At 49.8% G+C, this 24143-nt stretch overlaps 1 protein-coding gene and 1 long non-coding RNA gene across 11 annotated transcripts in view; one reads left to right on the forward strand and one right to left on the reverse strand.

The window, feature by feature from the left end:
* Positions 1–23211, forward strand: part of ABR (ABR activator of RhoGEF and GTPase) — a 253021-nt gene extending 229810 nt beyond the window's left edge. For all 10 annotated transcript variants that reach the window (XM_060204094.1, XM_060204095.1, XM_060204096.1 and 7 more), the window contains 7 exons: positions 11611–11670; positions 11906–12015; positions 13343–13482; positions 14306–14440; positions 15261–15366; positions 19512–19659; positions 20547–23211. In XM_060204094.1, coding sequence (XP_060060077.1) covers positions 11611–11670; positions 11906–12015; positions 13343–13482; positions 14306–14440; positions 15261–15366; positions 19512–19659; positions 20547–20636 — 789 coding nt within the window. In that variant the 3' untranslated portion in view covers positions 20637–23211. The remainder of the gene's footprint in view (positions 1–11610; positions 11671–11905; positions 12016–13342; positions 13483–14305; positions 14441–15260; positions 15367–19511; positions 19660–20546) is intronic.
* LOC132542021 (uncharacterized) lies at positions 7918–11954 on the reverse strand. The gene is made up of 3 exons (XR_009553152.1): positions 11885–11954; positions 8410–8675; positions 7918–8026 (listed from the first exon to the last, which is right to left on the reverse strand). It is a non-coding gene; the product is annotated as an uncharacterized LOC132542021 (long non-coding RNA).
* Positions 23212–24143: the final 932 nt, after the last annotated feature.

Here is a 24143-nt window from a genome sequence, read left to right on the forward strand (position 1 = left end):
TGCTTCACCGCCTGTGAAGCAACCCCTTGCAGGTGGGGAGCCGGGGACTCAAATTGGGATCCCTACGACCGTCCTTGCGCCCTGTGCCACATGCGCTCAACCCGCTACGCTACCGCCCAACTCCCAAAAGATATTTTTAAAAAGACCTTAGAAAGAGAGAGATAAAGTCAGTCAGTCAGTCATAGTGAGGGACCTTGCTCGAAGAGATCCTTTGAACCAAGACTTAAATGATAAGAAGGAGCCATTCTGAAGAGCTCCAGGGACAGCACACACTGGGACAGGGATGGCCATGGTGTGCTTGGAAGAAAGCAGGGCCCCTGTGGAGTGTGTTGCTCACTCAGAATGGTCCCTCAGAGCGGGCAGTGACCAGATCACCCAGGCCCTTCCCACTGTACTTGACTTTTGATCTAGGTGTGGCCAGAAACCGCTGGGAGCTGAAGTCCAATTTTGGTGGCGCCGACGTGTTTAGAGCACAGCGTGAGTTAGGTACACCCTGCCAAGTGCTATTATTGTCCACTCTGTTTTATAATTGAGGAAGCTGAGGCTCAGAAAGTAGCGCATGTGAAGTCACTTGGGTGGCTTAGAATGGTAGCTGGGCATTTGGATGCTGACAGCCAGGCCCGGAGAAGACTCACAGTCACGCTGCTAAAAGGCAGACCTGCAGCTACAGAGGACCTGTGACTGTTTCTCAGTTGTCTGAGTGGTCACACAGTCTGTCAGGGTTTGGGGGCCAGTGCCCTGGTTGGGGTGCTTCTGGAGCTGGGTCTGTCTCAGTAGCCTCCGTGCATAGTACCCAGCTGCATGAACCTTCCTAGTTGAGACCTCAGGTAACTTGTCTTCTACTTTGAACTTTTTCTTTTTTGATGTGTCACCTAGGAATGAACTAAGGACCTTGAACATTCACAATACTACTGAATGACCTTCCTAGCCCAGTTTTTTCATTCTGTATCTTTCATCCTTAAAAGAGTGAGAGGAGGGGGGTCGGGCGGTGGCGCAGTGGGTTAAGCGCATGTGGCGCAAAGCGCAGGGACCGGCATAAGGATCCCGGTTCGAGCCCCCGGCTCCCCACCTGCAGGGGAGTTGCTTCACAGGTGGTGAAGCAGGTCTGCAGGTGTCTATCTTTCCCCCTCTCTGTCTTCCCCTCCTCTCTCCATTTCTCTCTGTCCTATCCAACAACGAACAACATCAACAATGGCAATAATAATCACCACAACGAGGCTACAACAAGGGCAACGAAAGGGGGGGAAATGTGGCCTCCAGGAGCTGTGGATTCATGGTGCAGGCACCGAGCCCAGCAATAACCCTGGAGGAAAAAAAAAAAAGAGTGAGAAGAGAGGGAGTCGGGCAGTAGCACAGCAGGTTAAGTGCACATGGCGCAAAGCTCAAGGACCAGCTTAAGGATCCTGGTTCAAGCCCCTGGCTCCCCACCTACAGGAGAGTCGCTTCACAAGCAGTGAAGCAGGTCTGTGGGTGTCTTATCTTTCTCTCCACCTCTCTGTCTTCTCCTCCTCTCTACATTTCTCTCTGTTCTATCTAACAACGACAACATCAGTAACAACAATAATAACTACAACAACAATGAAAAACAAGGGCAACAAAAGGTAAAATAAATAAATAAATTTTTTTTCTTTTTTTTTTTTTATTTAAGAAAGGAGACATTAACAAAACCATAGGGTAGGAGGGGTACAACTCCACACAATTCCCACCACCCGATCTCCATATCCCATCCCCTCCCCTTATAGCTTTCCCATTCTCTATCCCTCTGGGAGTATGGACCCAGGGTCATTGTGGGTTGCAGAAGGTGGAAGGTCTGGCTTCTGTAATTGCTTCCCCGCTGAACATGGGCATTGACTGGTTGATCCATACTCCCAGCCTGCCCCTCTACTTCCATAGTAGGGTGGGTCTCTGAAAGCTCCAGGACACATTGGTGGGGTCTTCAGTCCAGGGAAGCCTGGTCGGCATCATGCTGGCATCTGGAACCTGGTGGCTGAAAAGAGAGTTAACATACAAAGCCAAACAAATTGTTGAACAGTTACGGACCTAAAGGCTGGAATAGTGCAGATGAAGTGTTGGGGGTACTCACTGCAGACTCTTGTGTACTTCTGCTTTCAGGTATATATTTTGCCCTAGTTTATGAATACGTGTGAACATATGCTCTCTCTCACGGAACCTGGTCTATATCTAGGTTTTGGGACTTTGTTAGAAAGTGAACCACCTGGGATGGAATTAGAGAATACTATGAAAGGAAAGGTCTCACCCAAGTGATCAAGCTGAAGGGTTGTCATTCCACACTTGAAGTCTCTGGACACAGTCTGAGGTGAAGCACGTTGAGGTGGCACTCGTTGCGTTGATTAGGTTGCCATCGGCGGATGCAATATTATTTGATATGAATTGGGAGAAGCATGCGGGAAGGTGGGCCCCACCCTCAGGTTCCTGGACACGGGGAAATATAGGCTCAATAAATAAAATTTAAAAAAAAGAAGAGTAAGAGGAGAGACATCAAAGCACCACTCCAGAATCCATGGGGAGCCCTTAGTGCTGTCCATGGCGCTCCCATTTGGTGCCCGCGATCAAAGTCAGGGCCTCAGGCATGGTGTATACTCTAGCCACTGAACTGTCTCCCAGCCCAGACTGAACTTTCACATGGTCCTTTTCCCTTTGCTTTAGCTCTACCATTTCCTTTTCCCAAGATGCTGCAGCCTTTGTCCTCGGTGCCCCAGCATGGACCTGAGCAGAAAGAGAGCCCCTTTCTCACCTGGTTTGAGGCCTGACTCTGGCTCAAGGAAAACAGTGATAGGTAGGCCAGTGCTGAGGACACAGTGTCCTGGAGCCCTGGGGGGATGTGCTCAGCCTGGGGGCCAGTGCAGCACAGGTTTGAGTTGTATGTCTCCTGCTGGGCAGCTCTGCCAGCTCAAGGACTAAGAGTAGGGCAGACATACACCAGGCTGAGTCCCCCACTGGAATGCAGAGTGCCGGGGAAGGAAGGTCACAGTGGGTGCTATGAGGCTAACCTGGTTTCAATAAAAGCCTTATTCAGAGCTGCTAAACCCTTTCCATATGTGGGCCTTGGGGAACTTCAAAGTTCGGGGGGCGGGGCAGGGAGGCAAGCTGAAGCAAAGTGCCTTCGTCCTAGTGCTTTCTACTATTGTTGGCACGAGAGTGGCATATAGACTGAGGGAGGGGTGCAGGGGGGTAATCGGACATTGCAAGGTGAAGCTGGAGAATGAGAGCCGGCTGCATATTATTGGGGTGAGGGGCTGGCCTCTGGGAAGTTGGGGTTCCTTTGCTAAGCCTGATCCTGATCTCTCCCCAACCAGCTATTGAGCTGGAAGCCAGGATGTTAGCACTGGCACCCCCACCCCAACCCTGCCTTCTGTCTCTGTGCTTCGCCCTGAGTAGCCACGTTGGCGGAATCCTATAGTACCCTCCCCAGAGGGAGGAGGAGTGGCTCCTTGGCAGCTCCCTGTCCTCCGCCTCCCTTGCCAGGCCTCCCATGCCTCTCACACTTGTGGTCTGTCCCAGTGACAGGCTGGCTTTGGTTTCCCATGGGGACCCAACCCAGAGCCTGTGGATGCTTTCCATGGAGAGCAGGGGAAAGCCAGCCCAGGAATGCCACCAGGGCCACCAGCAGTCAGACAGAACACCTGGCTCAGGACCTGGGCTCCATAGCCCAGCACTCAGTCTCTGGCTTGGTTCCCACACTGTCAGACATTCCTGTCTTCCATTCAGCACCCCACTCACCTCTGCAGGTGACAGGCTCCCGCTCCTGTATTTGCTATCCTGGTTGTTAAGAGGTGCACAGGTTTCTTAATTTCAAAGACAACTCGGGACTCTGAGTGAAGTGTACCCCACCATCCAGGACAGGCCGTACATACCAAGGTTAGAGTAGTGCTGGCCTGCAATAAGGGGTGGGGGCCAGCCCCAGAGCATGACAGTGGCTGGTTCCTCAGACCCCCTGGCTCATGTGCTGTGATAGTGTGCTTCCCAGGGCAGGAATTCAGTGTCTAGCTGCTCTTGGGAGGGCAGCAGAGGTCTGGTGCCCTTGGTACCTAGGTATACGCTGCCCCCATCAGCTGCTCTGTGCCTGTGGCTCCCCTCCACTGGGACTAGTAGCTGCTACATCTGACTGGTTACCCTACTTCCCACAGCTGGGACCCCCACAGGCCCCTCACTGCAGGTTAAAGGAGCCCACGTGAGAGTTTGTAGAAAGAACATTGGTAGAACCCATCCTTCCCCCTAAGACTTGGTTTCACTGTGTGGTATCTGGGAAGACTAGGGCCCACAATCAGAAGTCCCAGGTTCAAACAGGAGTTTTGTCATCTCCCAGGGGTACAGGAACAGGGAACCCCCCCCACACACACACACACACACACAGGGGCCTTCTAGATTTAAGTACTAGAAGAGGGCCATGAATAGCCTTGTGCCAGAAGAGAGGAAGGAGTGTTGGGTTCATCTGCCTCAGGCTGGGGAGAAATAGGTGGAAGGAGGGACTTAGATGTCTCAGAGGAGAGCCCCAAGGATAGTCACCCACCATCTGGAAGGTTCTGGAAATGCACAGATCATCCCGCCCTGCCCTGGACCCAACTGTCATCTCAGACCTTGCAAGGCTTTAGGTGCCCACTGTCCTGAATGTGAAGCCACTAAGGCCCAGAAGGGGAAAGCAGCCTCCCTGGCCACTCACCAGATGCCACTAGAGAATGTCTCCTTACCTGGGGACTCGGGAGTCCCAGCAGGACCCAGGATATTATGCCCAGGGACTTGGTGGTTCTCCCTGGACACTGGACCTAATGGCCAGCCAGCCCTGGATGCACAGCCATGCTCTCACAGCTTAAATGCAAAGGAGGAAAGGAAATGATTGAGCTGTGTAAGGTCTTTGTGCAGTTAGCCAATGGTAAGGTCAGTCACGTGCATAACTTTCTCCAGGATGTTCTTGGACCTGTTGCTGCCTTCTGCCTGTACCCTGCCTTGGGGGCATGTATCTCAACTGGGGGTTGAGAGCAGCCTTCTCTGTCCTTGAGCCTGACCCTCTTAGCCTCATCTATCTCTTCCCACAGGTGATCTGACATCCCCCAGGTGCCTTCTCCCTGGGCAGGTGGATAGCACCTGTCAGCTAGGACTAGCTGGGCAGCCAGGTGTTCTCGTCCATAGCTGTCCAGGGCTGACTTCTCCACCCCCAGCACTAATCTAATCAGGAAATAGCAGAGTCCACATTTCCCAGGGGTTATAAATAGCCACAGCAATTCAGGCAGCATCAGTTCTCTGAAAAATGTGCCATATTCCTTTCCCCTCCGCACCCTCCCTTCTTTGTGTTTAAATGACATCCTGAAATAGACTTGGTTTCTGGAGGCTGCTGGGCTCCTGGAACACAGAACTTCACTGTTAGGGTGTTGAAGGATGGGGCTGGCCTCCCTGGGGTGGGGGGTGCCAGTGCCACACCTGCCAATGGGATCCAGATTATGGCAGTGGTGGGAACTTAGTGACACATACCAAAATGCCTTCTGCCTTACTGGTATCTGACCTCCAATGGGCCAGACCACATAAGACAACTACAGGTGTGGCCAGAGGGACAGAACCCTCTTAAAGCAGGTGCCTGAGCTTATCCAGGAAGGCCTTCTGGAAGAGGCAAGGCTAGCCTCTGGGCCTTAAAAGTTGCTTTCCTTGGGGCTGGGCAGTGGCCACACATTACAGTGCATAAGGAACTGGCTTCAAGCTCCTGGTCCCCACCTGCAGGGGAGAAGCTTCACAAGCAGTGAAATAGTGCCGCAGGGGTCAAAGAAGTTTTCCCTCTTTGTCACAGATGCTCCCAGGAAACACTGGGTTGCTTCTTGGCAGCTCAGACAGAAGTGACAGGGACAGAAAAAGAAGGCAGAATTATCCTGGAGGCAGCCTGCCAGCACCCGGGTTTGCCCCTGATGCCAGACCCCACACTAGGGTGCCAGCTAGTTCCTTTCTAAGTAAATAGCCATCACAGCGGCTACCCTGGTCACTGAGGAGTGTGATGTCAGGTGAAGTGCTTCACACTAGTCTTGCAGGTTTGGCAGAGCAGGAGTATTGGGAAGACCTAACTTGGCTTTCAACTCTCACTTCCAAGCTGTGAGGCACTCAGCAGGCTCCTCATTTCCTTTAGGCTTCCTCCTCTGTAAAATGAAAGCTCCTATAAGGGCTTCAACCTCACTCATATCAGGTTATGATGTTTAGTTGAGATGCTGTGTGTAGGATTTGTCATAGAGCCAGGTTTATAGGAATGTGCAGAACACAGCCGGACTTGTTATTATTTTCCATAACAACCCTGCAAAGAAGGTATGGAAATCTAGGCCCAAGGAGGTTAAGTGACTAGACACATGTATGCAGTTGAATGGAACACCAGGGCTTCACACTCAATCCCACTGTGTTCTAGCTGCCTCCCCAAGACCCAGGAAGGGACCACAGGCTCAGTCTATGATGAGTGCCAGGAAGTGACAGGCCAGCTGTGGGAGGCTGAGGTAAGAGTGAGACCTTAAGTGAATCCAACCAGGTTCCAGGATCAGGCACTTGTGCTGGTAAAATACTTGTGTTTAAAAGGAGAGAGAGAGAGAGAGAGAGAGAGAGAGAGAGAGAGAGAGAGTGTGTGTGTGTGTGTGTGTGTGTGTGTGTGTGTGTGTGTGTGTGTGTGTGTTGGGGTGGCACCTGCCTTTCCATGCATAGAGGTTTAAGCTTCCAGTATAATATACATTTTACTATTTATTATATCTATTTTTTATTTTACTTTTTATTTTATTGGTGGCAATAAAAATAAAAATAAATGAAAGTTGACCCAGCATGGTGAAGTCACACATGCACATGGACCCAGCAATACCCAGACACACAGAAACAAAAGGACTGGTAACTCCAGAATATGTGACAGGGTAGCACCTGCCTTTGTTGATGGAGAGTAATTCAGGTCTCCCTCCTCTGGGCAACTGGCCACTGCTGAAGGACAGACCCAAAGTTGTGTCCCAGACCAACCTTCTAGGTGGGATGAAGAAACTCAGAGGCAGTCTTAACTCCAGTCCCAGTGAGAATTTGGGACAAAGAGACACTGAAAGAGTAGGAAGGTTTCCTGGGCTTCCTTTAGCCCAAGTTTCTGGAATTGAGAGTCTGGGAGCTTCCCTTGTGTGCTGGAGGACCGTCTTGGGGTAGGAGTGTATAGGGGTACTTGGTACTTTCCACACTGCTCTCCTTACCTCTTGTTTTAAATTCTGTCTCACTTCCAGGCAGGGAACTAGCTTAAAATGACTGGTTCTGGTCTAAACTGGCACAGATGCAGGGCCCAGAACTCCTCAGAGGACCACTGTCCTCAGCTGCTATGATGGGCATCGGGAGGCTTGAGAAGAATTTGCCCTGTGGGCTGAGTCAGATGATTTTCCTCTGGAGTGGTCCTTCAGGGCAGCAGTATTCAAATGGGGGTGCACATATCCTGGGGTGCAGAATTTCTGTGAATAGAGAATTTTTTTCTCTTTTTTTAATTGTCATCAATTTTATCACTAGACCTCAGTGCCTGCATGCAATTCTACTGTTCCCAATGGCCCTTTTTTTTTTTTCATTTTCCTTTATTTGATAGGAGAGAGAAATCAAAAGAGAAGGGGGAGCTAGAGAGGGAGAGAAATAGACACCTGCAGCACTGCTTTACCACTCATGAAGCTTTCCCTCTGCAGGTGGGGATCAGGGGTTTGAACCCAGGTCCTCGTGCATGGTAATATGTGTGCTCAACCTAATGCATCATTGCCCAGCCCCAGGTAGAGAGTTTTAAGGGACTTGGTCTGTAGATCAGCAAACGTTGTAAGTGCTGTTGCCAAAAAGCAACCTTCCTGAGAAGGACATCCCCCTCCCCCAGCTTCTGCAGAGGGAAGGTCTGGGACTCCCTGCAGGGCTCAGAGCCCAGGGTACAGATACCTTTTGTGTGGCCACCGGAGAGGCCTTCGATGTGCTGGTGGTGTAGGTGTTGAGGAAGCGAAAGGCTCTAATGGCTAGGTTGCAGAGCCTGTCACAAGCCAGGTGGCAGTTCTTGCTGCAAAATGGATGGGAATTAACAGCTTATTATTATTATTATTATTATTATTATTATTGTGATAATAAATATACATGCCATTTAAGGCAAAAAACAAGGAAGAAGGTTAGGGCATTATATGTCACTGCTGTAAGTAGTTTTCAGTGCCATTTGCTTATTAATATGAACTAGATGTTTCATTTTTTATATATTTAAAAACAAAACCAGGAACCCTGGAGGTAACTCAGTAGGTAAAGTGCATGCCTTGGGGCCAGGCAATGGTGCACCTGGTTAAGCACACATAGTTCTTTTTTTCTTTTTAATTTAATAATGATTGACGACCATGGGAAGATAAGAGGGGTACAACTCACACAATTCCCACCACCAGAGTTCCGTATGCCAACCCCTCCCTTGAAAGCTTTCCTTTTCTTTATCCCTCTGGGAGCATGGACCCAGGGTCATTATGGGGTGCAGAAGGTGGAAGGTCTGACTTCTGTAATTGCTTCTCCACTGGTAATGGGCGTTGGCAGGTCGATCCATACTTCCAGCCTGTTTCTATTTTTTCCTAGTTGGGCAGGGCTCTGGAGGGGTGGAGTTCCAGGCTACATCAATGAGATTGTCTGCCCATGGAAGTCAGGCTGGAGTCATGGTAGCATCTGTAACTTGGTGGCTGAAAAAGCAATAAGATATAAAGCAGAAAATATTGTTTAATAATCAGAAACCTAAAGGTAAGAATATAGCAGATGAGATTTGAGGTCTCCATTTTGGAAAAAGCTGGTAGGTCTATTTTAGGTATATTCCAAGGGGCCCATGACTTTACTAATTTTTACCTGAGCCCAACAGCTAACATGCTGGTGGGGTAAAGGTATTGTCTGGGGAGATGGTGTCACTTTTGGAAATAGGACTAGGAAGCTGGATCTGGGAAGAGAGTAGCTCCCAAATATGGGAAAAGCACATAAATATTGTTAACTGTAAACCCCATTGATTTGATCTGGTGCCCATATTCAGCACAGGAGCCTATGTAACCTCTGCATCATTCTGTGGTCATAGCTAGGAACATTTGAGGCTGTACTCATTGCAGGACCCGTCTTCCTCGAGTGACAGAGTATGCTTACCCAACCTCCCTTTGGAGAATGGGGCAATCCCTACCATTGTTGGCCCACATGGAGAGCAAGGTCCTCTAGAGGCCCACAAGAGGAACACACATAGTCCTAACTGTAAGGCGCACAAGGATCTGGGTTCAAGCCCTTGGCTCCCATCTGTAAGGGGGACACTTCACAAGCAGTGAAGCAGGTCTGCAGGTGTCTTTCTCTCTCCCTATCTCCCCTCCCCTCTCCATTTCTCTCTGTCCTATTCAATAAAAAGGAAAAAATGACCACCAAGAGCAGTGTATTTGTAGTGCTGGCACTGAGCCCCAGCAATAACCCTGGAGGCAGGGGAAAAAAAGTGCATGACTTCCATGAACTTTTCAAGGCCCTGAGTTCAGTCCCCAGCACCATGTGAAATCATGCAAAACAAAACTGTGGAATTCCATGAATATTAGAGCAGTGGTCTCTCTCTCTCTCTTTCTCTCTCTCTCTTTTCTTTCTGTTTTCATGTGAAAAACTCAGCCTAGAACAGTGATACCTCTCTTCTCTCTTTCATTCTCTCTCTCTCTTTCTCTCTCACACACATGAGAGCTGGGCAAGGATGGTGTCTTAGTGGTATCGCATGCAGGAGGCCTTGGTTTTGAACCCAGCACCACACACACACAAAAAAAACAAGCAAAAAATTAAAAACCACACAAAAGAAATGGAACAGAACTGACACATAATCTTATTTTTCTCTAGCAAAACATAATATCCATGTGCATACATGTACTGAAACAATGTTCTTTTACCCATCTTGTTAAGAGTTGAAGTTCCACTAAACTAGTTCTTCGATACTGAATGTTATTCAAATGTGTGATGAATTGCTTGTTTTTTCAATAACTGGTCTAGGATATGCTTTAAATATTTGGAGCCTGGTGGTCTCAACTTTTTTTTTTTTTTAACCAGAGCACTGTTCAGCTCTGGCTTATGGTGGTATGGGGGAATTGAACCTGGGACTTTGGAGCCTCAGGCATGAGTGTCTGTTTGTATAACCATTATGCTATCTAATCCTGCCCCATCAGGAAAATTTTTAATCTCAACTCATGTAGATATTTTCATTAAATGAAATATAACAGGGTGATGTAAAGACTTTAAAATAGGTGGAGGTCGGGCGGTAGCACAGAGGGTTAAGCGCACGTGGCGTGAAGTGAAAGGACCAGCGTAAGGATCCCGGTACAAGCCTTTGCTTCTCATCTGCAGGGGGGGTCGCTTCACAGGCGGTGCAGCAGGTCTGCAGGTGTCTTTCTCTCCCCTTTACTGTCTTCCCCTCCTCTCTCCATTTCTCTCTGTCCTATCCAACAATGACATCAACAACAATAACTACAACAAGAGCATCAAAAGGGTAAATAAATAATAATAATAAAAAGACTTTAAAATAGGTGGTCTGAGAGAGGGTGCAGTGGATAAAGTGCTCATCCTGATTTCAATCCCCAGCAGCACATGTACCAGTGATATCTGGTTCTTTGTCTCTCTCCTCCTACTTTCTCATTAATAAATAAAATCTTTTTTAAAAGACATTAAAGTAGAAAACACAAAGGAGGACAAAATTCTCTAGGAGAAATAGAAACAAAGACAGTGAGAGGAACAAACAATCAGGGTTTCTGCAGGGAAGGAAAAGCTTAAATGGATGATAGTGGGTATCATGTCACTATGGCATTTGGATTCCACGGAGTGTGTTTAAGAGACTGATGTAACAGTTTTATTTTAAGATGTAAATATTTACATTATCCTGGGAATTATATTCTTTCCAACAGTTTAAACTCGCTGTGGAAATATTCAGATGTTGACTTAAAAATGTGCCAGCGAGTGCATAGTTTCTCATAATTATTGTGTGGGTACACAAAAAATACCGGTCTGAAGACCACCAAGTTAGAGGAAAAAAAGAGGTGTGTACAGTCCCCTGAGGGGCAGGCACTGATCTCCACCTCCCTGAGCCTCCCCCAGAGCCTGTGCCCCCACCCCCCATTGTCTGCTTACTTGGGGGCCAGCTGCCAACCTCAGGTTTTCTCATCGAGTCTTAACAATCTAAAAGGCAGTTTCTGAGCCAGCTTCAGTGAAGAGATGAGACAGATGAGGCCTATGGAGGTCAGGACCTCCCCCAGGGTCACACAGCTGGACGCAACAGAACCAGGATTCCAACTAAGGCAGCATGACTCCTGAAACTGAGCTCTTAACAACCTTCCTTCCTGACCACTCTGGTTCAGGAAGGTAGCAGGTAGCCCACCCAAACCTGCTGCTGCACCTGTGAAGTGGGGTGATGAGACCCATCTCAAGGAGTGGTCAGGAGTGAGTGAGATGTGAAGGGCAGAAGTCCCCGCCGCTGTGCCGGGAGGAACGGGGCTGATTCCTAGCTGAGTAGCAGCCCTGCTTCTATCCTGAATGAACACTGGGCTGAACAGCAGCCAGATCTCTGGCTCCATCTCTGAACTGTCGTCTCTGTCTCACTCATTTTTGTCTGTCTTCCCTTCTTTGCAGTTGGATCCACAAACTGTTGAAACCAAGAACTGGCAAACTGATGTGATTGAAATGAATGGGGTGAGCCTGGAGAGATGGGAAGAGTCCATGCAATGGGTGGCGGCTACCCTCTGGTCAGCGTCCAAAGGGTCCTTTTCTGCCCTGGACCCCTTAGCCCAGTCCCTCTCTGCCTATGCCTGTCCTACTCCCACCCTGGGAGCCCTGGGTGTTAAAGGTAGATAGCCTGAGTTTGCACTCCTGGGGTGATAGATGTTCCCTGCCCTGGGAGACTTACCCCTGCCTTACTCCCCACCAGATCAAAGTGGAATTCTCCATGAAATTCACCAGTCGAGACATGAGTCTGAAGAGGACCCCATCCAAGAAGCAAACTGGTGTCTTTGGCGTGAAGATTAGCGTGGTGACTAAGTAGGTGCTGCCTGGTATCTGAGTGCTGGCATCAGTGCCATGGTGCCATCCAGCCCCTGCCTGGGCCTGACCCTAGCCAACCACCATCCTCCAGTCAGTGGTCATCCAAGCCAGTGTGGAGTGGGCTGCAGAGGTGTGCTTTCTGGCTCAGGAAATGCTTTAGAAAAAAATTTTAATTATTTTATTTATATTTAAAACACATTTTATTTATTCATTAGAGACAGAGAAATCAAGAGGGAAAGGGGAGGGGGGGAAAGGACACCTGCAGCACTGCTTCACCACTCATGAAGCTTCCCTCTACAGGTGGAGACTGGGGGCTTGAACCCAGATAACTTGAATATTGTAACATGTGTACTCTACCAGGTACACCATCACCTAGCCCCCTTATTTACACTTTGAAGATTATATTGAGTTCATGTGAAAGACGAAAGTCAAGCTCTAGTACACCTTCAGTACAGGCAGTACTGGGGATCCAGCCGGCAGCCTCAGGTGTGAAAGTCAGATTCTCTATCAGTTAAGATATTTCTTCTGCCACTAAAAGTATTTTTTCTGCTATGCCAGGGAATAAACCTAGGACCTTGCCCATGTGCAGTGCCACTGAGTTACTCTCTGTCCAATTTTTATTCTATGCTTTGACAGACAGAGAGAGAGACACCAAAGCACCCCTCCACCATGGTGCTCCATAGAGTGTTGGGGATGGAACCCAGGGTCAAATAGACTCTGGTGCCTGAGGCTCTAAGGTCCCAGGTTCAATCCCCTGTACCACCACAAACCAGAGCTGAGCAGTGCTCTGGTAAAAATAAATAAATAAATAAGTAAATCTTTCAAAAACGTAACTATACTGTGGGAGGGAGCACAGTGACAAGAGCATCAAACCTAAGAATATACGGTTCTGAATTCAATACCTGGAGTCACATGTACCAGAGTGACACTCTTGTGTGTGTTTTCTCTCTCCCTTTCTTCATCCTTCCCTCCCTTTTCTCCTCCCTCCCCTCCACACCTCTGTTCCCCTCTTGCCACGGAGTTATGTGTGGAGTCCCCAGGAAGCATTTGAATCTGAGAAATTGGCTCTAGGAGCATTCTTCCTCCAGACTCTCTGGGCTTATCTCCCCAAGTCCCCCCCTTTACCCCTTGCTGCCCCTAAGCACCAGGTCTTGGGCAGGCTGGGAGGTTAGGGACAGCCTGGCCTTATCCTCAGCCCTTTCCCCACCCTCCTGCCTATCCTGGCGGTCAGGGTTCTCCAAGGTAAGGCATGTGAGGAGAGGTCACAGGACCATCTGAGGCAGCCTCCTGCCTCCTAACCTCACTCTACGTCCTCTCCTTCCAGGCGGGAGCGCTCCAAAGTGCCTTACATCGTGCGGCAATGTGTGGAGGAGGTGGAGAAGCGGGGAATCGAGGAGGTTGGCATCTACCGGATCTCGGGAGTGGCGACCGACATCCAGGCACTAAAAGCCGTCTTTGACGCCAGTGAGTCTAGGAGACCCACCTGGGGGCTGGGACAGGAGCTTCTTCAGGCTCCGGAGCTGGTGGTAGTGCCAGTGGGACTGCAAGCCTGTCCACATAGAGCCCCACCTAGCCAACTGCTGAGGGGCCTTCGTCTGACTCCAGTGGCATGGGGTAGACTGTAGTGGACCCTGCAGCAAGGGCTTCTGCACTGCCCACTGTGCCCCCTCTCCCCTCCACTTTCTCATTCATTGATGCAGCTAAGGACTGAAGCTTGGAGAGGCAGGTCATATGCCCAGGACTCTGAGCCTTTTGAGCCTGGTTTAAACTCAGACCTTCCAGACTCAAGCCCCAGTGCCAAGTGGGCTGCAAGAAAAGTTAAGGCTTTGAGCCCAAGTGTGCTGGTTCAGGAGCAGAAGACAGGAGAGAGCATTGGGCACACACTAGCCAGTGGCTCCTCTGGGTGACCTGGAAGCTGAGACTTTATCTCAGGACATGATTTTAAGTATAAAAAGAAAAAATGTACAGTGTCTTCCAGAGAGGGGTTTGATGAGGAGACTCCAGTTGAAAAGAGGGTGTGACGTGTGTTCCAAATGCAGCTTTGGAATTATGAGCTTTCTCCCCTCCTACTCCCCCATGCTCTGAGTCACAGGCCACCTGTGAGCATGACCTACATCCTGCCATTTGAGGGCTTGGGAGGGAGGCAAGACCAGAGCTGGAATGGGAGCTCCCCACACCGCCTCCTGCCTGGCTCAGGAGAGAACAGAGCTGCCTGTGCAGCTGAGGGCTGCAGAGAAGGGAGACAGGGCTCAGGCTGCCTGGCCATGCCCTCACACCTCCTTTCCAGATAACAAGGACATCCTGCTGATGCTCAGTGACATGGACATCAACGCTATCGCCGGCACCCTCAAGCTCTACTTCCGGGAGCTGCCTGAGCCCCTCCTCACAGACAGACTTTACCCAGCCTTTATGGAGGGCATCGGTGAGGCTTCTCAGACCCAAGGGCGGGCTGGGGCTAGGCCTCTCTGGCCAGCAAAGCAAAGAGCAAGAGATCCAAGGCTTCTTTGCTCAATCCGGACAACCCATTGAGTTCCATCCCTGAGTGCCCTGGTGGGTGAGTGCAGCCTGCCTGGTCTGGATGCAGACACGGGACCCTCTCACCACAAATGTCTCTCTGGGCTGCCCTCTGGCCTTCTTAGTGGACAGTGACCTTCCTGCTTGGAAATCCAAGCATCCACAAGATCTACCCCCAGGTGGAAGATCAGGGACTGGCAGCCCAGAGCCAAGCAGAAGCCTGGTTAGAGCTGGAGTACTGGTGTAGAGCCTTCTAGAAGGAGTACTCTCCTCACACATCTGTGCCAAGAGTAGTCAGGAAGCTCCTGCCTTCATCCACCTGGGCCAAAAGCATGTTTTGACACATATACCCCCTGCCTTTTCTTCCCCAAGTGCAGTATAGGCTGTGCTCTGGGCTCAGAGGTTGAAAGACAGACATTCACATTCAGTGTCATTGTTATCACTTTAACCACACAGGTTGAGGAAGAATGGTACCAGCTGCAAAGTTGCATGAAGTGAGGAAAAGGAGGGTGTCTGCCCCAGCACCCCAGCTTGACTCCCTATGCTCTCATCAAATTAGTACTCACAGGGCCTTTTATAGGTACAACTGTTAGTGACCACACATACACACATCCCCCTATGCTCTGCTCCAGCTCTGGGCGGCCTGGGCTCTGCCTCATCACCACGGCACTGCTAGGGCCTCCCATCCTGGGACCCGAGCCCTGTTCTAGCCCCTTCTCCCCCTACAGCGCTGTCAGACCCTGCTGCCAAGGAAAACTGCATGATGCACCTGCTCCGCTCCCTGCCTGATCCCAATCTCATCACCTTCCTCTTCCTGCTGGAACACTTGAAAAGGTAATGACAGGGGCCCAGTCCAGGAGGACAGAGAGCTTCGAAATCTCACTATAAGATTCCTTTTTAGAAGACACACCCTCCCCGCCTAATAAAGAGGACATGTCCTGCTGTGGGCCCACTCCCTTGGTGCTTCCTCGTGGTCTCTGCTGGGTCGTTCATAACAGGATAAGAGTTTGCTTTTTCAAATTCTTATAGTTAGATTCTTCTGTTTCAAGAACTATTGGATCTCTTCAAATATTATCCAGATAATGCATAGAAAGGCAGGATGAGAGCCAGAGACTGTAGATGGACTTCATAGTCATTAGGTCATTTGCGCTACTTAGCCTTTCTCCTTATTATTATTGTCTTTGTCACTGACAGAACCTCACCGCTCTGAGCCAGCCTTTTTAGATGAATAGATAGATAGACAGACAGACAGACAGACAGATAGATAGACAGACAGATAGACAGATAGATTAGAGCCACAACACCAGCACCTTAACCCTGTATGATGTACTGGGGTCATGTGCATGGCAGAGCAGGCACCCTCCCAGCTGAACTCTCTTACTGGCCCCAATTATCATTTTAAAATTTTATTAGTGATTTTAATAATGATCTATAATAAAAGACTAGCATTTTGGGGGTCAGGTGATTGCGCACCCAATTAAGCACACACATTACCATGCAGAAGGACCTGGGTTCAAGCCCCCACTCCCCACCTGTGGGGGTGAGGGGACACTTCACAAGTGGTAAAACTGGTCTGCAAGTGTCTTTCTCCTTCTCTGTATCCTCCTCCCGTGTCAATTTCTCTCTGTCCTATCCAATAACATAGAAGGGAAAGAAAGAAAAAAAGAAAAATGGCCACTGGACCTGTTAATGCCAGTACTGAGCCCCAGCGATAAACCTGATGACAAAAAAAAAGAGAGAGTTATAGTTCCACACTACATCCACCACCAAACACTCTCACCCCCCAGCACCCCCACACCCACAGTGCTCATACGGTCTTAAGAGTTTGTTCACCTTTTTTTTTTTTTTTTTTGCAAGTTCATGTGTTTTAATCCCCTGTCTGAGCAAAACCATTAGGTATTTGTCTTTTCATTCTTTACTTAACTTCACTAAGCATAATTACCTCCATTTCCACCCATTTTTGTCCCAAAGGACACAATACCTTCTTTCTGAATTCCAAGTTAGCATTTCTTTTTTTTTTTTTTATTAATGAGAAAGATAGGAAGAGAGAGAGAAGGAACCAGACATCACTCTGGTACATGTGCTGCTGCCAGGGATTGAACTCAGGACCTCATGCTTGAGAGTCCAATGCTTTATCCACTGTGCCATCTGCTGGACCACCCAAGTTATCATTTCTTAATGGAACAGGGTCGGGCGCACTGCAGGCAGTAGTAGTGCAGGCATTGTCGTTTCCTTCAGCCCTTACAGCCCTGTGCACTGGGTGACCGTGTCAGGTGAGCTTGTTACTATGGGTCAGGTGAAGAAAAGTTTGAAACCCACCAGCTTTGACCCACACCCAGTCTAACAAATAGGGGGACCTGAGTCCCCAACTCACTGGGACTCAGTGAGGTTTGCACCAGCTTCAGCCTAAGTTGCTATCCTGACACCAAGCCTCCCCACCCTCCCCAGCCCTCCTACAGCTGGCCCACACCAAGAGCTGTAAAGTTGATGCCTGCAGCAAAGTTCAGATTGGAACATGGTGTCCTTGCCACATACTTCCTGGCTCAAGACTGGTGCCTGGTGTGAGTGAAGGGTGGAGGAGTCCCTGTGTGTCCTTAAAACTAACTTGCCATCGAGGACCAGCTAGGCCCCCAGCAAGAAGAACTGTTCTGTGGTCACCATTTTGGCCCTTAGGTCTGGGCTCCCCACTGCTGCTCAGATGATCAGCCTGGGAAGACCAGCAGAGCTCTGGAAATGCCTGGGCATGCTGTCTTGTTTTTCCCATTATGAGACATTTTCCCTTTGGTTTGGCTGGGACCAAAGCTCCAACCGATTCTCAAATAGTTTGGGTGTGCATTGTGGGGAGAATATGGGGGAGGGGGATGTGGGGTGTGGAAAGGAAACAGGGAAAATTCATTAAGTTCTCCGCCCTGGGAACGGGGCAGTCTGTTGCCACATCTGGGCCTGAGCCGACTGAGAGAGAGAGAGAGAGAGAGAGAGAGAGAGTGTGTGTGTGTGTGTGTGTGTGTGTGTGTGTGTGTGTGTGTGTGTGTACAGGCACGCACGCATTTTGAGGACTGGCCCAGCTGCACACTTGCCTTCTGGCATGTTGATGTTTGCCTATTTCCAAAGCAGTCAGCAGGCACATCCACAGCTCCTGGCCAGAGTGGGGAACAACAGTGTGGCCAGGGCAGATGAGAGCTGATGCTCAGTGTGGGTGGAACAGGAGGAGGCCCAGGTCCCCTGTGATGTGCTGGGTGGGACTGTGCCTGCTTGGACACCAACCACAGATGGCAGGCCCTGATGTCACTCAGGGGAAATAGCTACAAAGCATCTGGCCTATTGTGCAAGAGAAGCAGGGAAAGGTCCAAAGGGAGGCAACTCCAGGGTCCCCTGAGGGATCCCCTTCTGCAAAGGTGTGGGAGGAGAGCCCCCGGGCTCCATCTGGGACTAGGCTCATTCTGCCACAGCTAAGCCCATAGGCCACTCACCACAGCTTACCAGCTGACTGTGGGCAGAGGCAAAGCAGGGTGTGGAGCATGGGCCTTGGAGGTGCCAGCCTGAGCTCAGATCCCAACTCTACCACCTGCTGGCTGTGTAACCTCGGGCAAGCTGCCTGGCCCCTCTGTTATCTGTGCAGTAACCCCACCTATGTCAAAGAGTGATGAGTATGAACTGTGAGAGAGAAGCTTCTTGGATAGTGATGCCATTGTGTCTAAAGTGAGTGAGTTGGAGAAGGTCCTTTTAAGGGGTGGGAATCTGTTTTACAGGAAGTGCTGGGATATAGGTGGGGTCTGCGTCTCTACCCTGGGAGAAAGCCAGTAACCACCACTTTTGGGGATTCTTGGTTGGGAGGATGTTTTTATTTGTTTTGTTTTGCAATGCCAGGGCCTCATACATAAGTGATTTCATCACTCCTGGGTTACTTTTTTCTTTTTGCACTCACTTTATTTCAGACAGAGAAAGAGAGGCAGGGTGGGGAGCAAACAGTGCTGCGCCCAGTTGAGTGCATGTTACCATGCAGAAGGACCCAGGTTCCAGCCTCCACTCCCCACCTTCAGGGGGAACATTTCACAAGCAGTGAAGTAGTTTTGCAGGTGTCTTTCTCCCTATCTCCTTGTCCTTCTCAGTTTTTCTTGATCGTATCAAATAATATAAAAAGAGAAAAAATGGCCACTGGGAGTGGTGGATTCATAGTGCCAGCACTAAGCCCCAGTGATAATCCTGGTGGCAGTAGAAAAAAGGGAGGGGGGCTGGTACATGCACCTGGTTGAGTACACATGCTACAATGCACAAGGACCCAGGTTGGAGCCACTAGCCCCGCCCCCTCCAGGGGGAAAATTTTGTGAGTAGTGAAGCATTGTTACAGGTGTCTCTGTCTCTCTCCGTCTCTACCAACCCCTACCCTCTCAATTTCTGGCTGTCTCTATACAGTTAATAAAGATAATTTAAAATTTTAAAAAAGAGAAAAGGGAGGGAGAAAGGAAAGAAAGAAGATACAGGGAGAGACATCATGTTACCAGAGTTTCCTCAAGTGCTAGGACACTTCCTTTGCATACTGGGGCTCCAGCGGAGGCTGCATGCATGGCAAGGCATGTGCCCTACCGTGTGAGCTGTCTCTTGGCCTTAGAATTTCTTTTTTTTAATATTTATTTATTCCCTTTTGTTGCCCTTGTTTTATTGTTTTATTGTTGTTCAATAACAACAATAATATCAATTATTGGCATTCTTGGATAGGACAGAGAGAAATGGAAAGAAGAGGGGAAGAGATAGACACCTGCAGACCTGCTTCACCACCTGTGAAACGACCCCCCTGCAGGTGGGGAACCGGGGGCTCAAACCAGGATCCTTACACTGGTCCTTGTGCTTTAAGCCACCTGCGTTTAACCCGCTGTGCTACCACCCGACTCCCTAGGATTTCTTATATCACAGACCAAGGGTAGAACTGGAGCTCCAAGCAGCTGCTGTGAAATGATTTTCTTTTCTCCCCTCCCTTTCAGGGTTGCTGAGAAGGAGCCCATAAACAAAATGTCCCTTCACAACCTGGCTACTGTGTTTGGCCCCACGTTACTGAGACCCTCAGAAGTGGAGAGCAAAGCGCACCTCACATCAGCTGCAGACATCTGGTCCCATGATGTCATGGCACAGGTACCACCCAGATCAAGGGGGAGACAAGCTGGGAGGGTGGAGAGAGAACAGAGCCTCACACCCACCACTCCTGAGCAGCTGCATGAAGTCTCTGCAGCACGTCAAGGAGGCAGGGCTTGGACCTGCCCTGCCCTGCCCTTCTGAGACCAACACAAAACATGAGCCTAGGGTCAGCAAGGTAGCTCACCTGGGAGGGTGCCTGCTCTGCCAGGTGTGCAGCTCTCAGTTCAGCCTGGCCCCGACTGCACTGAAGGAAGCTTTAGTGTGGTGGTGCTTTTCCCTCTCTCTTATCTGTCTGCAAAGGTCAGCCCAGAGTGTTGACGGTTCAGGGACAACAGAATTGTGAAGCCAGACCAGGGGCCTAGAGAGTTTCTGTCCCAGGTACTGGCAGCAGTCCTGGAAATGCCTTGGACTCAAGTCCCAAGGTCCAGGGAGCATGCAGGGGGGCTTCACTTGCTTCTGGGTCAGGACACTCCTCGGGGATCTTTGCAAGACCCAGCACAGGGACAGTGTCTGTTAGGGCTGCCAAGCCAAAGGCAACTTCTGGATGAGGTTAGAAGTTGAGGACTACTACAACAATAAAAACAAGGGCAACAAAAGGGAAAATAATAAATAAATAAATAAATACATAAATAAATAAAAAGTTGACGACTGAGGTTGGGGCGGTGGCCTCGGAGTCACCATCCTCTGCCCAGCAGCGCCCTCTGCTGCTTACACGTGGGAAGACATGTGGGCAATCGAGGAAGAAGAGGCCAGAGCCAGGCAAGGCGGGAAGGAGAGTAGCACAGACATGGCCGTCTCCCAGGGATCACTGCTTTGCAGCAGATTGGGGTGGGGGAGGCCTCAAAGATGAGGACACCAGCCTGAGTCTCCCCATCTCCACACAGGTCCAGGTCCTCCTCTACTACCTGCAGCACCCCCCCATTTCCTTCGCAGAACTGAAGCGGAACACACTGTACTTCTCCACCGACGTGTAGCCCAAAGTGGGAACAGCTGTGGGGGGTGGCCTGAGCCAGCCTCTCCAGCGGGGGGACCCAACACAGACTTGAAAGACTATACTAGAAACTCCCAAACCCAGCACTCCAGACTCTGAGGGACACAGATTTCCAAGAACTGGAATATGTGCATCTTCTGTGCCACCTTGTACAAAGCCAGCTGACCCAGCCCCCAGCCTCACCGCCAAGCCCCGGGCTCCGGCCCTGTGTACCTCTAGTTGTGTCTAATGCTCTGTGCTATTCAGAGATTGTTTTATGTCTATTTGTCATGCAGAAAAGGTAGTGACAGACCCGGCGTGGGCACACAGACAGCCTGCTTTGTTCTTTCATTTCCTCCACTGCTTTCTTTCCTCCCGAGTCCAGTCTAAGGGCTTTTCTTTTGCACTCTGTAACTGCTGCCAACTTATCCTCTCTTGGTCCTGCTCCCAGATTGCAGTCTCCTGGCAGCCTCCCCTCAGTTCTTCTCCACCCACCCCTGCCTCCCAGCTCTCACATGCATGCGCAGCCTTGGTTTTTGCTCAGTCTCCTTGAAGGTTCTGAGGAGGCCTTGGGTGGCAGTGGCAGCCTCATTGATGCCCCTGCTGGCCCGCAGCCCTCTCCTTGCCCTCCACCCGCGGACGCACACCTGCTTTGCCTTGCTGCCTGTGCAAATGTTGGACGAGGAGACAGATGCACTCATCCCCAGCTAAGCACAGAGCTGGAGAGTGGACTTCTCAAATTTCCCATCTGAGGATCTCCATTTCTGGGGGTCATCTGTTCTGTCTCCTGCCTAGCAGTGAGGCATCTTTGACTGTTTCTTCTACAACTTTTCAGTTCCTTTTCCCTCTTGGTGTTTTATTTCCTTTGAGTGTAAAAGACTCACAAGTGACCTATTGAGATAGCCAGAGGGTCAGGTAAGAATTAGGGGGAGAGGGAGAATCAGGGCACTAGGGGAAGAAGAAAGGTTGAGCTTTCTGCAGAGTTCCGTGTCACACTGGGTCTCCTGAGTCAGGGGAAAGCGGCTCCCACGGGGTTCTGCTGGCTTTTCTAGTGGAGCCACATGTCCAAGAGGACAGCTCATAGAGCTGAAGCAGGTGTCCTGAAGTAGGCAGGCTCCATCTAGGCAGCCACCTCTTCCTGGAGCCTCATGGCTCTTGGTACCTTTGCCTTAGATTTTACATATATTCTCCACAGCCCCCACTGCCACGTGTGCTCCAGGGGTGGAGAAAAGCAGGCACAATCCAGCAGTAGCCCACTGTCACGGTGCTGCCTCACTGTCCTTGGCTTGTGGGCACAGCCTTTTGGGTGAAGTCCGGGAAACTGCACACGTTGGCGGAGGATAAGGAGTCACAGGCACCTGCCTCTTTCAGGATTGGGTTTTGACGGGAGCCATCATTAACAGTTGACTCCAGAGTAGGGAAATCAGCAGATTCCATTCCCAACTTTGAAACCCATTGCTCATTCCATTAGGAAGGAGTGTCACCCCAAAGGATGATTGCTTCCTCTCTGAGCAGTGGTTGCCAGCCCATTTCAGCCTGGGAGGCATGTATCTCTCACTTCCGGCCACCCTACCCCCAGCTGAGAGGCTTGAGCTGTACTCCACAGCTCCCTGGCTCTCCTATGCAGAGAGTAGGTTCTAGGCCAAGACTGGGGATGGCAGCTCCCATAGCCTGTTCTTTTGGCTAGGTTTAAAGAAGGGTTTGCTGGCCAGAAAGAAAGAATACTTGCTCAGTGAGTGGCAAGGCCCTTTCTGATTTTGTTTACACCTGTTGCCCAATCTTGGGCTGAACGGTACACATTCTGTGCACATTGGAGAAAAGAAATACCTACAAGGAGGGTGATGCTTAACAAGTAGCCTTGCCCCCTGGGGTAGGAATTGAAGAAAGAGAATACCACTTGGTTTAAGGAACTGGCATCTGACCGTTGCCGGAGTCTCTGCTCGGCACTTAGGGGTTGCTGTGTGGCGTGGAAGGTTCTTGCTCTCAGAGCCATTGATGGGAGTGAACCTGGAGGCCCAGCTAGATCTAATGATGGACCCAAATGGCTGCCTCCCACCTCTCCCAAATGAGATATTTGCCTCTCAGCATTGGGTAATACTGCAGCCCCTAAGCTTGCACTAGCAATATGGCAGCAGGAGGAAGGTTGGGAGGGCTGAGAAATGTAAAAGTTTCATAATATTTATAAATGCCACTCCCCAGGTGGTTAGGGGTGGGTACCAGGCCTGGATTAAGCTGCACCTAGGAAACCGCCTACAGGTTCTCAAGACAGAGACTGTACAGCCCAGAAGCTCAGCCACTATGCCCAGCAGGGCAAGCAGTGCCAACAGGAGCCCAGCAAACAGGCTACAAAATCCCAACACGCCTGTCCTTACAGGGCAATAGTGGGGGGCTGCTGGTTTTTGCTGATACAGGCAGGTTGGGACCCTTCGTTAATATTTGACTTTAATAAGTTGGTGAGGATATATTTTTTTGTCTATGTTCTGTTTCAACTTATGTAGATTATTATAAATTGATGTAAACCATGTGAAAGGCAAAATGTTAATAAAAAATGCAAAGCCCCAACATTTGCACACAACTTAGCCCCGTAGTGTGGATGTTTGTGTTCTCAGTAGTCCAGGGAAGACCACCAATCTAAATATTTAACTCTTCCAGCTGCATCCAGATGTGCCTTTCCAAGGATCTATTTACCTAGTAAACTCCCCCTTGAGCTTCCCTTCATCCTCATGGGCTCTGTGCAGCAGTTCAGGAAAGGTGAACCCAAGTCCCCTTCTTGTTCTTTACCAGTTAACCACCAGCCAGGATGCTTCCTGGCCTTCCACATGTGCTGCTCTGGCTCCTTTGGTAAAGTACAGATGCTGCCCCACAGGGCCATTAATGTGCCTTGGTGGGATGGCAGGAAGTTGTCCATTTAAGTGGAGGCTTATGTGAACTTTTCTTTGTATTTTCCTTGGAAATGTCACCTTTGGGGTGCTGCCTTTAGACCTGATCGGCTTGTCAGAGAATCTGGATTCCTCTAGAAAGCCCTGCCTCCTTTTAGGGGGGCCCATGGGGCTAATGTGGGATCCTACCAGCCCAAGCCACTGGACAGTTTATTCTGGAGATAAGCAACAGATGTCTCTGAAAATTGATGTTTGTTTTATGAGCTCACATATTCCTTAGCCATCTAAAACAGGAAACTATTCATCTCCTCTCTTGATTGAATAGCCAATGTGGGCAATGCTTGGCTTATTGAACTGATGTCTCCTGTCAACCCTGTGCCTTTTCCAAGGTGTCATGAGGGCAACATTTCTTGCACTTGGTCATTTGGTGCTTGTGACCCCTGTAGTAGACTAGCCATTCTCCTTGCACCTCAGTAGATGCCCATCGGGAGTGTCTTCTCTTACTCTGAGAGTGCGTATAGGTATCTTACTTAATTTGTTCAGACATCTACTCTAACCATCATGCTTGGGACACTGTAGCAACATTATATAGAATTCACCATAGACGGGCCTGAGCCCTGTGTTCTAGCTCA

The sequence above is a fragment of the Erinaceus europaeus genome, chromosome 12 (assembly GCF_950295315.1).
Source record: "Erinaceus europaeus chromosome 12, mEriEur2.1, whole genome shotgun sequence".
NCBI classification, from domain to species: Eukaryota; Metazoa; Chordata; class Mammalia; order Eulipotyphla; family Erinaceidae; genus Erinaceus; species Erinaceus europaeus.